The sequence below is a fragment of the Poecile atricapillus genome, chromosome 3, assembly GCF_030490865.1.
Source record: "Poecile atricapillus isolate bPoeAtr1 chromosome 3, bPoeAtr1.hap1, whole genome shotgun sequence".
Lineage (NCBI taxonomy): Eukaryota > Metazoa > Chordata > Aves > Passeriformes > Paridae > Poecile > Poecile atricapillus.
Genome location: NC_081251.1, coordinates 51936297 through 51948370, shown reverse-complemented (window position 1 = coordinate 51948370; position 12074 = coordinate 51936297). Strand labels below are relative to the sequence as shown.

The 12074-nt window shown below is 36.1% G+C and overlaps 1 protein-coding gene across 19 annotated transcripts in view; it reads left to right on the top strand.

Annotated features, from left to right (window-relative positions):
- The window catches only part of TRDN (triadin), a 231918-nt gene that overhangs the window by 48714 nt on the left and 171130 nt on the right, over positions 1–12074 (top strand). For all 19 annotated transcript variants that reach the window (XM_058835672.1, XM_058835685.1, XM_058835682.1 and 16 more), the window contains 2 exons: positions 1707–1844; positions 3878–3904. In XM_058835672.1, coding sequence (XP_058691655.1) covers positions 1707–1844; positions 3878–3904 — 165 coding nt within the window. The remainder of the gene's footprint in view (positions 1–1706; positions 1845–3877; positions 3905–12074) is intronic.

Genomic DNA, 12074 nt, shown 5'->3' with positions numbered 1-12074 from the left:
GTCAGATTGTCAGCAGCATATACCTATAAAATATAATATTTATAAAATATTAACAATAATATTTCTTTTTTCTGCATTAGCAAAAGTAGGTGCAAACCAATAAGAAGTCAGCCTGGTCTCTTGTGTTTCAGAATAATTAATTAGAAATAAAATTAGCTATTTAATAATGGATTTCTATTTCAAATAAAGCTACATCTAAGTTTCATTACAACACTTTTATAAAATAACTGTTCATACTGCTGTCACTGAAAATGTTCCTTTAAGCTGGCACCTTGCATGGTTTTTAGCCTGAAAGTCCATGTGAGACTGCTTCTGATTAATGCTGATTTGGCTTGTGAGTCAGAACACTGCAATCAGAAGTAGTTCTGAAGAGACTTGTCTTTAGCCTCCTACTAAAATATTTACCTGCAGAAAAACAACGTGAAACTGAGGTATGGTTCCCACCTTGATACTGTTAAACTCAGCATACATGTTTCTGTCAAAAGTCCTAGGAGCAAGACTAGGCCAAAAGTTCAAATCACATTTGTAGTCTACATTCAGTGGTTTATATTTGTAGAAAAGCTTTGCATAGACAAGGCAATCACTCAGTTTGCAGTTTCAAGTACAGTGGGCAGTAACATAGACTGAATGAGGGTTGTCCCTCCTTCTAAGCAATGTTTGGTATAAAGTTCAAGAAAATAGAAAATTGCTGCACAGAATAGTCAGAAGAAAAAGCTGTCAGAGGCTGGAAAGTCCCTCTGAAGTAATGTGTCAGGTACAGAGAAATCTGGTGAAGTCCCAAGTGTAGAAGCCTTTAAGGGAATACTAGTATTACCCACTGATGGCTGCACTGCCTGAGTGTGGAAACAGTGGGGAGCAGAAGTCTCACTTCCATCAGAGGTTCCAGGAAGGTGAAGGATGTGAAACTGCACAGCTCCCTTGTTCCCCAGGTTGCTTGTCTACAGAGGCAGTAAGACCAGAGCAAGTTAAGTATGCACATGTGCACAAGTGTATCTGAAAGAAATTCTAGAAAAGTTGTGAAAGAGGAGCCAGAACCACAGGAGTATGTGTTTGAAAGCAGCTGTTTCTGTGCCACCATCTGTATTTGCATGCCTGTTTATTATGAACTCAGGTTAATTTCAGCTCGTGTATGCACAGCTTTCTTCTTCCCATCCTGTATGTGTGGTCTACGACAATGACATGACCTGTCTTTGTAGTTAATCCAAGGCTCAGCAATTTATTCAGCCAATATTTGCATGAAAGAAAGAGCTCAGGGGGGAGATATGACATGAGTGGGACTGAATCCTAGATGGGCATCAAGAGGCAGGAGATCTGAGTCAGATTAAAAACTGGGCTGAAATGAAGAATTTATCTAAAATTAAGAATATTAGAAAGACATCTATACTTATCCCAACCAAGACATCCCAACCAAGCCTCAGAAGGAGAGCCAGAGCTTGGAGTACAACATCAGACCAAATTTAACACTGGGTCCTTAATCACTGTGAACAGCAAGTGCAGTAAGATACAGTTTATCCCAATCTTCCACAGGAAGGAGAGCTGTCCTCAAATGCTTGAAAAATAAAAATTAACATTCACAATCCTTGTATCTGCTAAAAGAGGTAGTATAATTAGTCCTGTATAAAATGAAGATTAACTTTTATTACTGAAGCACTTGTTTGGTTTGGGTTCGTTTTTCAAATCGCTTTTGTTTTAAACTCTGCACTCAGGAAGATCTGTTCACAAGCTCAGCACAGAACCACTGAGAATCATTCATGAGACACTGGAAGAGTCTTCTGATTGGATTTATGGCTTTTTTTCTTTACTGTCTGACATCGTATGGAGTGATGATGATGACAGTGATGAAGGTATTTGTAATGTAAAGACTTCTGTAACCGCTCTAACTGCTGTTTTACACGCATTAAAATGGCTTACTCAGCTTTTAACCTCACAGACAAGAAGGTCAGACAAAAGGAAAATGAACATTGTTGCTAATAAAGCATCCACCGGCTACTCCAGTCAGTAAATTGGTCTCTTCGTTAGCTTTCATCTCATGTTTAATGCAGTATTACAGAAAAACTCTAGGAATTAAATATTACCATTAGTACATCTTGAAGAGAAGAGCACTAATTTATATACAACTTCAAAGCTACAGCCAAAATATGCATCAGGATATTGCTTCAGAGAATGGAAATAACTATTTTCTTTTAATCCAAGAATCTAAAGAACCCTGGAAAATATACAAGATACTTCAAGAAATTTAGAACATTTTTTAATTTGACATAATGATGACAGGCAATATATTGAAAAGAAAAAGAATATATGACATTTCAACTGAACTTGCAGGATTTTGGATGGTGTATTGCAAAAAAAAAATCAGTTTACTGGAAATTATAGTTCTGCCGTTACAGTACCATTCCTCATCTGAGATAATCATATAAATGAAAACAAATTACTAATATTTTGATTTTGGAAATTACTCTCCTTCTGTTAATAAAAAACAAAAGACCAAAACAAAAAAAATAAACTCTAGTTCCCCAGTATGAGCAGAGATTGCTCACAGTCAGTAGTGGATCATCATGTCACATCATATTGGTCATTCTGACAAGCGATAAGTGTAGGAGTGACATCTTCATTTCACGGTAGTTTATTTTATATTCCATTTGGCTACACCAGAATATAATTAAAAAGCGACATGTACTGAAACTGACTTCTACTCATTTGTTCAGAAACCTGAGAGATATTACAAAGTGTTTACCTTTTAAATATGTGAGCAGATATATAAATATATATAAAAAGCATGAGTTTTTATATAACACCGTATCTGAATGCTAATAGATAGGCTGCTACGTGTGAGTCTGTGAATTGGGCATCCTACTCTGAGATATGATTTATAACTAGCAGAAAGCCAGTCTCTCCAAAGGTTGACAAACAGAAAAGATGAAATATAGAGAGCTTGCTAAAATTTGATCAGTGTGCATTTTTAGCATTTCATAGCTCCCAAAGCATGTGCAAACTTCCAACCACTCGAGTGTCTAGGTGTTAATGGCAGTAGGAAAAGTCATAAAATACCTGACAGACAAAAAGCAAGATCTGATCTTCACTAGATTTGGAAACCTTAACTCTGGCAGTATTTCGCCCAAGTGGAATTTCATCATCAACCAAGAGTGTGAATAGGCAGTAAGGCATCTTACTGTAGTATATCATAAAAATTAAGTGCTTTGAGCACCCTGCCTACTCTGTGCTGTAGTCAGAGCAGCTGAGGCTGCACACTAGCCAGTCATTCAGGATCACTTCTTCAAATTCTGTGCCCTACATGGAGGTGCAATAACATATTGCCACAATCAAGTGCTTATAGTTAAAGTAAAATGGATTATTTTTTGCCTTGAATTTAACTGGAAGCGTTGCTAGATTTACAATCTTGCTAAATTTCATATATACTTTATTTGGAATTTAAAAAGAACCAATGCGTCTTTCCTTAAAAAGTGGAAACATGCATAAAGTAAAGCAAATTTTTAATTGTAGTCACAACTTAATTTTCAGAAACACATAGAGATTTGGATATTTCCTTAGCTACTGCTAAGTAACTAATTTATCTTCCCAAAGCTCTATGTCAAGATAGATTTTTTTAATGAAAAATCAAAAATCTCAGATTAGATGCTTGTCATTTAGCATAAAAATAAGAAAAATGATTTTTTGAAAAAAATGAGCCAACATGAAAAAGAATGCGAGTTGTTGTTTTTTTTTGTTTGTTTTGTTTTTATGTTTGTTTTGTGGGTTTTTGTTTCTTGTTTGTTTTGTTTGTTTGGTTTTGGGTTTTGGTTTTTGGTTTGGTCTGGTTTTGGTTTTGGTTTTTTAAAGAAATCTTTTCTCTGATATCTGTTTCTTTCTCTTGGTTTAGGTGAAGTGGAACCTTCCCTGAAAAAAGGTTGGTCAATTGTTTAATAATAGAGGGAAAATATTTTGTAATCATTTTAAGAATTAACTGTGTATCTGTGATATGAATTCTGTGTTACATGGCAGTCTACTAACCTTTTTAGTTGTGCTCTAACAAATTCATTAAATGCAAAACACAAATAATAATATTTGTGAGCTTTTTGTTGGTAGGTAAGAATTCCTGGCTATTTCATTATTACTGAGAAAATCTGAAAATTTTTATATAGAAATAGAATTATAGAAATATTATTTATATCCTTGTCATGCTTTCTGGGACTTCTCTTAATGCTGAGGAATTATATGTATGTCTGGACAGAAATAAAGTTCAGGAATAATAATATGGAAAGTATATTTAGTGAGAAATAATGATGAGGTACTGTCAAGCATTTTACCTGAAGCCAGCAGAGACCCTTAAAGAAAGGACTGCATCATAATCTTCTGAAAAAATTACTTAGTTATCATTGAATTTTTAAAACAGACAAGTTAAGGAAATAGGATTTATATTATAATCTTTACGGACATTGAAATAGTTTTTCTGAAACATAAAACTTATATTCAACTTCTATTAAATCAAAATGCAAATGTATTAGAAGGCTGGAATTATTGATGATAGAATGTAAAGCTTTTCAAAACTAGGGTATAATTTTTTTCCATATTGAGCAAAGCTTGAGAATAGTAGGATGTGTAACCAACCCAATGTGAACTGAATTTGGTATCCATCAAATTCTCAAGAGGTAAATGCCCATATTGAAGAATCTATCACCTCAGTTGCTTCTGAGATTACAATCCAGTTTTCTCTGAAGTTAATTTGATCTGGATTAGGCTTCTATTTAGTGAAACATTCCATCAGTCTCAATCTGCAGTCCAAGGAATTATTAAGCTTTAAGATCTGGACCACTTATCTTTCTATTGATGACTTCATGTTAGGAAAACTTATAGTGTAAGAAAATATTCCATCTCTTTACTTCATCTGAAAGAATGGTAAAACTTTCAGCATCACGCTGTCTCTTTTCCCATAGACACAGGTGCATTTTCAATTTTACAGAAGGTGCGCAGAGTCTGAAGCTCTAGCACATTGTTGGCAAGTTGTACATGGGTGCAATGTGTCTTCTCACCGCAGGCCAGTGTAGGGACTAGGCTGAAAGTGCTGCTGCTTCATGCCTAGGAAGGCATAATCCATAAAAATACCGTGCTCAGCATTGCAATCCCTTCTTTGGAAATAAGTGACCTAGGCCTTACTCCCATTGCATTGGGACACAAAGCTGTAGAATTTGAAGAAGTGACCTAAGAAGAAGAAGCTGAAGGCTGTTTAAATTGTAAGCAATTGGAAGTGATGATATGGTGGTTTGGACCTAAAATTGCTCTATCCAAGGAGCTGAGTATCTAACTGCTGGCTAGGAATATTTTCCTCACTACTCAAAGCTCACAGCCTGGCTGTGGACATGAATCCTGAGAGAGTCTTCTATCCTTGGTATAAAGGAAACAGATAAGGAGCTGATGATTCTCCAGATCTGGTATCTTACAGGATAACGTAGCCACACAGATGAGGAAAGGCCCAAATTCAAACATGCTCCACCTGTCTGAACAGTAAAACAAATTTTGAGTGGGCTTTTCACTTCCTGGATGTGTGCTCAAGATTCTCCCTCTGTCTTTTAGAGTATAAGCGTTCTCATCCTTCTCTCCCTGTGAAATGCTTTCTCTTGACTAGGCCTGCTGAAGATAGTCATAAGTAACGCCATAAGCTTTCACATAGCAACATCCTCAAATAACTTACCATCTCTAGGTGACTGGAGGTCTCCATTTCATCCTGGCAGCCAGGATCCTGTTTATACTTGATTTTGTCACCTCTTTTACTGGGCTACAGAAATACAACATATGTGGCCTGAAGCCACGGGTCCCCTGGAAACGCCAGTGCAGAGTACTGTGCGCGTCTCCTGAGTGACAGGCACCTCTCAGCCCCTCAGAGTTGTTCCTGTCTCTCTGCAGACTCCTCTTAAAACTGAATAAACATCAAAGAGCTTAATTGCCTTAAGGGTCTAAGGCTAAACAGTTTTCTGGGAGCTCTGTGGTGTAGCTTTTTTGCTTAGGCACAGCGAAATTGTGTCCCAGCTAAAGCTCGTGCAGAAGGCAAAGCCCTGGTAGGTGAGCTGAGGGCTCAGGTGAGCTCCTGCAGGTAGCACTCTCACAAACATCACAATCTGTTCCCCTGAGCACAAGGTGCAGATCTCTCCAAGAAGCTTTTCTTAACTAATTTGTGCTGTCATTTACATGGTCCATAAATAACACTTCCAGAAGAAAAGCTTTCTAAAACAAAACAAAGCAAAACAAAACAAGACAAGACACTGCATTGGTGATTTTTTTTCCATGTTTCTGCTGTTAGGGCTGGACCCAAAAGAGGACCATCTATGCAAATAGATCTGGAGATTTCTGGGTGTTAGAATGTTAGTTTGTTCCGTGAAATTAGAACCAAATTTTTGATTGTGGGGTTTTCTCTGCCTACATATAAAGAACCATTTCTGTATCAAAATGCCTTCTACTCTGAGCAGCAATTTTATCTATAGTTTTATGAAGGATCCTTCTGAAAAAAACAACCCAGTGAAATTGTGAGGTACACCACTGCAGTCTCTAGAATATGAACAGATTGACATTTTTCACATTTTTATGGAAAACCTTTTCAAATTTCACTCTGGAAACCTGCACTATGGTTTCTGTGCCTGATATTTAAGTACTTGTATTGGATCTAACTCACAGTTATTGTGGTATTCATGAATACAATGGAAATTTTTGAAAAATCTCCAGTCTATTTTTAGTGAATGGACAAGCCTCCACTCTTTTGCTTTGCTGACTAGCAGCTTTTATGGATGCTAAAATGTTTGCACAGAACATACTTTATAATGGAATATAGTAACTGAAAAAATAAGATTGCTGGTATCACAAAACAATTGCATATTAGAAAAAAACTTCAAGGGGAGTGGCAAGGACATTGTCTACCATGAAGGAAGAAAAGTCTAATCATAATCATGATCCCGAAGAAAGCAAAGATCACTTTCCTAGAGATGTAAATTAAAAGCAAAGATAATAGAAGTACAAGTAATGACAATAGTCTTCCACAGGCAATGGAATTAATATCAGTTTCAGAATCCTTTAGAAGATATGAAAATATCTCTCAAGAACCCTTTTTTTATTGCAATTATTTTTTTCTAGTTCAAGTCTTATCACTAATATTTATCTTCAATAATTGGAAAAGAATGAACATTTAATATTGTCTGGCAAAACAGTGGACATAGTAAAAGATTATTCTGGAAGGGACTTTTTAGTCTTTAACAATGCATACTGTCAACATACAAAAACTATAGGGCATTTTCACAAAATACGGAGAAGTTTAATTCTTTCTTTCAGGCTTAATTTGCTTTTATTTTCATTTTTTTTCTATAATAGTCATGACTGTTAATCTTGTTCATTTTTTCAGGGTTAGTTTTACCTTTAGAGACATACTCTATCATTTAAAAGCTGTATGCCTGTATGTTTTTACTAGTAATTATTTCTATAAAAAGAAAGTGGGTTTCTTTTAGTTTGTTTGTTGGTTTTGTTTATTTTTGTGGACGCTGCTGGCCTCAGTTGTGAGTTTGGAAAAGAGCTGAGAAAACACAATGTTGGAAATAAAGATCTGTAAATAGTAAAGAAGTGCAAACACTTCAACATTGACAGCAATACCTAAAAAGGCCTTTATCAAACTGAAAATAATTTTAATTTTAATAAATACTATTCAATTAAAAAGCAGAGAAAGAAATAAAGCACCATCATGACAGTTATTCATCTCTGTACAACAAAGAATTTTTATTATTGGCATAAGATTATTCTTACTAACAATCAAAAGAGACATTTCCTTCAGGTAGAGATGGATCTCTAATTTTCTGTGAGTTAGCTTATATATGAGACAGAAAAATAGGATTTTTGACTTGTTTCTTAGGAAAATGTGATTTAAAAAATCATAAAATACCACAAAAAGCCAACATAGACTAGAAATTTCTGTTAAAGGTCACAAGAAATTTTGTAAAAGACAAATAAACTTTTTGGCAAAGCACCATATCCATCTGTCTTCACTTCAAATGACAGTATCACTGCCAGAGTATTAGGCTGGTTATTAATATGCTGAAGACACATCATGCTCTTAAAAGATGCGTCAGCTTCTAAGGAAATGGTCAGTAACACTGACTTACCCTCGGTGGCTCTGGCCAAGGTGCAGGTCCCCCAGACCCGCTGACAGACACCCACTCCTATTAACCCCTTCTCCACCCCAAGGTTAGGCCAGTCAGAATTTACTCAGCACAATCTATTGGCTTGTTCATACCTGGCTATTGATTTGTGCTAACAAAGTGCTCCCAAAAGGAAAGGTTCTCAGACCAGACAATTTCCTGCATCCTCTTTTGGTTTAGTGATCAAGTAAGCATACACAACAGCTTTGCCTGGGAGAGAGGAGAGGAAAGGACAACCTCCCAAGATAGGCAGGGGGTTTTCTAATTTGTATGTGAAAGTAGTTTTGAAATGATAGCCTGTACAAACCTAAAAAGAGTTGTTCTCAGTATCCAGGCAGGGTAGGGAAAACATACGGACAAATAATTAAATTGTTAGTCCTACAGTTTATCATGTGTGTCAGATTGTTTTCAACTATTAAAGTGCCTAAGAATGTATGATTGGACCAAAAGTCCAGCTGACTCAGTGGATGGGACAGAAGTCCTTATTGCTGCCCTAGGCTGACCAGTGCAAATGTCTTAGGAAGTGTATCAGAATTGTTAAAAATATAGTTATAATTTACCAGAGGAGCTCTCCATACTCCAAGCATTTTCCCCAGTGAAGGGAGATGGTGTTTGCATGGCTTTAATCCATCTACAACTTCTTGTGAACCCAAGGCTATAGACAGTTTGGAAATGAACTAGAGACGATAAATTCAGAATACCATAAATGCAACCTGAAAGCTGTGTTACCAGTGTGGTTGTTATATATGTGTCTTAAAAAATAATTATGCAGTTTCATTCATCCCTAAAGTATATACCTATTTGTATTGATAATGCCTTCTGAATTCAGTTTCTTTTATGTTGCTGTATGGTAATGTTCACTTCTCTGTGTATGAGTTGCTATTAAAGATCTCACTAAAAGGCTTTTGCTGCCTCCCTAGGCTACACTTTACTATAAAGCATTTTGCATATCTTTGTGTAAAGTACACCCTGCGTTAAAAGATGGAAATCATTGATTGGTTCAATTCTCAGATGTTAAACTGCTTTTCCAGATACTGTTTTTTTTTGCATTTTTCATTTTTGTGGCATCCATTTCTGTTATTAATGTTCTTTTAACAATTTCATCTGTTTTTACTTTGATCAATACAGCAATAGCATATCCACTATAAAATAGCATTTTATAAAAGAAAATATTTTTCATATTACACAGATGAAAAAAGGCAATATACCACCAGGGTACTGGGATGTTCATTTATAGTTCTTTTGCCTTTTGCAGAATTGTGATTTGTTTTCAACTTGAGCTGAAACTTTTCAATCCAAGCTTACCAGCTATATTTTAAAAGAGACAGAGAGAACTTTGGGCCACAAGGTAGTAGGAACCTAGACAGAAGTGCAGAAATGCTGAAGTTAGCCTCTTAAATCAGGGAAAAACTTATGTGAAGGTATCCACGCAGTCTTCGTGGAAATCTTAATTTGTGCCCCAGTAATGGATCTCTGGGCAGGTTCTCACACTGAGAGGACATTAAGCAGATCCCCACTGCCTGGAGCCTGCTGCGTCTGACCTGGAAGATGAACAATTCCAAAACGCAGTTAAACCCACAGGATCAAAGCTGGGGTTCTTGCAGATTTCTGAGTGAACTCAGGTCCCTTCACAGCTACTGCTGTGCCAAGGAGAGGATGTAGCAAATGGAGCCCATGTTCATGACCCACAGAAACTTCTCTCTTCTGCATGCCAAACCCCTAAAATAAAGTCAATTGGATCCAAAAATGATTGAATTTGTGAAGGAATGACTATTTACAGACTAATACAGCAAGGTAGAATCTGCAGAGTTCATGTTTTTGAAATCTTGGGACAGTAACTGAGCTTTTGATTTATTTTTATTGTGTTTTTAACACTTTTCAAAAACAAACAAAACCCCAAAAACCTCAACTAAACAACAATTAAATATATTCGTAAGGACAAATATTTCTTTGATATTAATCAAGATTAGAGATTTTAGGTATAGTTATATATATAATTTTTCTAAGAAGCATGTCAATACAATTTCATGTTCCACTGGAGGAAAATAAAATCTGGTTTTGATCAGGTGGCTCTATCTCTAATTTGTTTGAGTAAAGAGGTTGTCTGTCTTTTGGTTTTTTGTTTTTAATTTTAACCAAAGTACAAGTAGAATTTGTTTTCGATTTTAGAACCAAGGTACAGGACTGGTGCCTGGGAATGAAAAACACAGCCTTAACATCTTTAACATTAAGAATAAAACTTAACTTTATGTTAAACTGTTTAGGATTGAAATCTTTTAATATCTCCCAGTTTCAGTTCTTTCAAAAGCCCAGTCATTAAAATTCCACAATAAAAAGTCTGCATACGGTCAACCTGAAGAATGCCAGTGCTGCTTACAGGAGAATTAGTCAAAGATAATTGCAAGTACCTCCCTCCCTGTAAAACCTTTTGCATAAGATACTGTTTTGCTGTTTCAAATGAAAACCTTAGCAGGGGAAAACAAAACTAAAATAAATAAATATATAAATAAATTTAAACAAACAAATGAATACATTAATACATAAAAGTAATAGTAATAATAATAATAATAATAATAATAATAGTAAATTATTTAGGCTTTGGAAGGAAAGGACAGGTTATGTACCATGTCAAGTTCCATTTGCCTTGTTAAACTGAGCTTTCCCTTCCCAAGAAAGATTAAACCTTTATTCCTACTCTAACTTGTAATTTCCAAAGAGGTGGATAAAAAATTCTGAAATCATATTTAACAGGCACAGTGGTCTGGTGCTTCATGTGATAGATGAACACACAAACTGTTCAGCATTTGCATTGATAAGAGCAATTTGTCCCCTGTTGCGTTTTCAAGTAAGCTGTTGTGGCACATGACTTCAGGAAAAGTTATTATGTACCGCAGCCTGAAGTTGCTCTGAATCCCCAGAAGAGGTGAGATCTGAGAAAACACTGGGGATAAGACTGTGTTACTGGTAAGCTGGTAGGGAAGTCACCTGAGTAAGTCATACATGTCGTTCAGACTTTCCAACACTGAATGCTGGAATTTAAGGCCTTCTGTTACGCTGTCTTTTGTTGTTTTATTTGGGGTTTTTTTGGTCTCTGGTATTTTCTTCCTGTTGCAAGGAGTTTTTTTGGTTTTTCTGTGGGGTTTTTTTTGCCTGTAGAGTACAGCTACTTGATGTATTAGTTGTTAGATAGAAGTTGCTCTAATGCACAGCTTCCTTTCTTCTCCTCCTAGCCCCGCAAGGATAGCTGTCACCCTCACCAGCTGGTACTATCTAGATTAAAAATAGACATCAGCTGCACAATTGCAAATTTCTCCTGAGGATACCAACAGCAAGAGAGTTGACTACAATTCTTCACACAGACAGCATCTAAAAACACATTAGAAATGACATCTCTCTCAACTTCTAAAGTTCTTAACACCATTCACTCTGGCCTTGCCCTCAGAATCTGTTTCCACCAACTCTCCAGGATAATCAGCTGCCTGCTACCAATTAGTCTTGATAAACTAGCAAGGATATAGCCCCGCTAAATTGCTGACAATAGCTGTAAGGATTTTAACTGCTCAGAAGCAAATTGTTAACCTCTGGCTCACCAGATTCTGAGTTGAACTCATTTTCCTTTTCATGCTTAGATATTTGTAAGAGAGAGAATGTCAAAGCACCTAAGGTATGTATCATTGTATTACCTGTAACAGATTATGAAGAAGATCACCAGCTGGTAAAATTTGTTATGAAAAAATCTGTTCTCATTTAATAGAAAATTCAATCTGCTTAATTATACCTTCAAAACACTAGATACATCAAAACTACATTCTTTCTTCACTGCAGTATTTAAGTGGAAACAGGAGGGCTTTAAGCATGGAGGGTAATGCTGAATGTCAGGTTCAGAGGTAAACTCCCAGCTCTTTT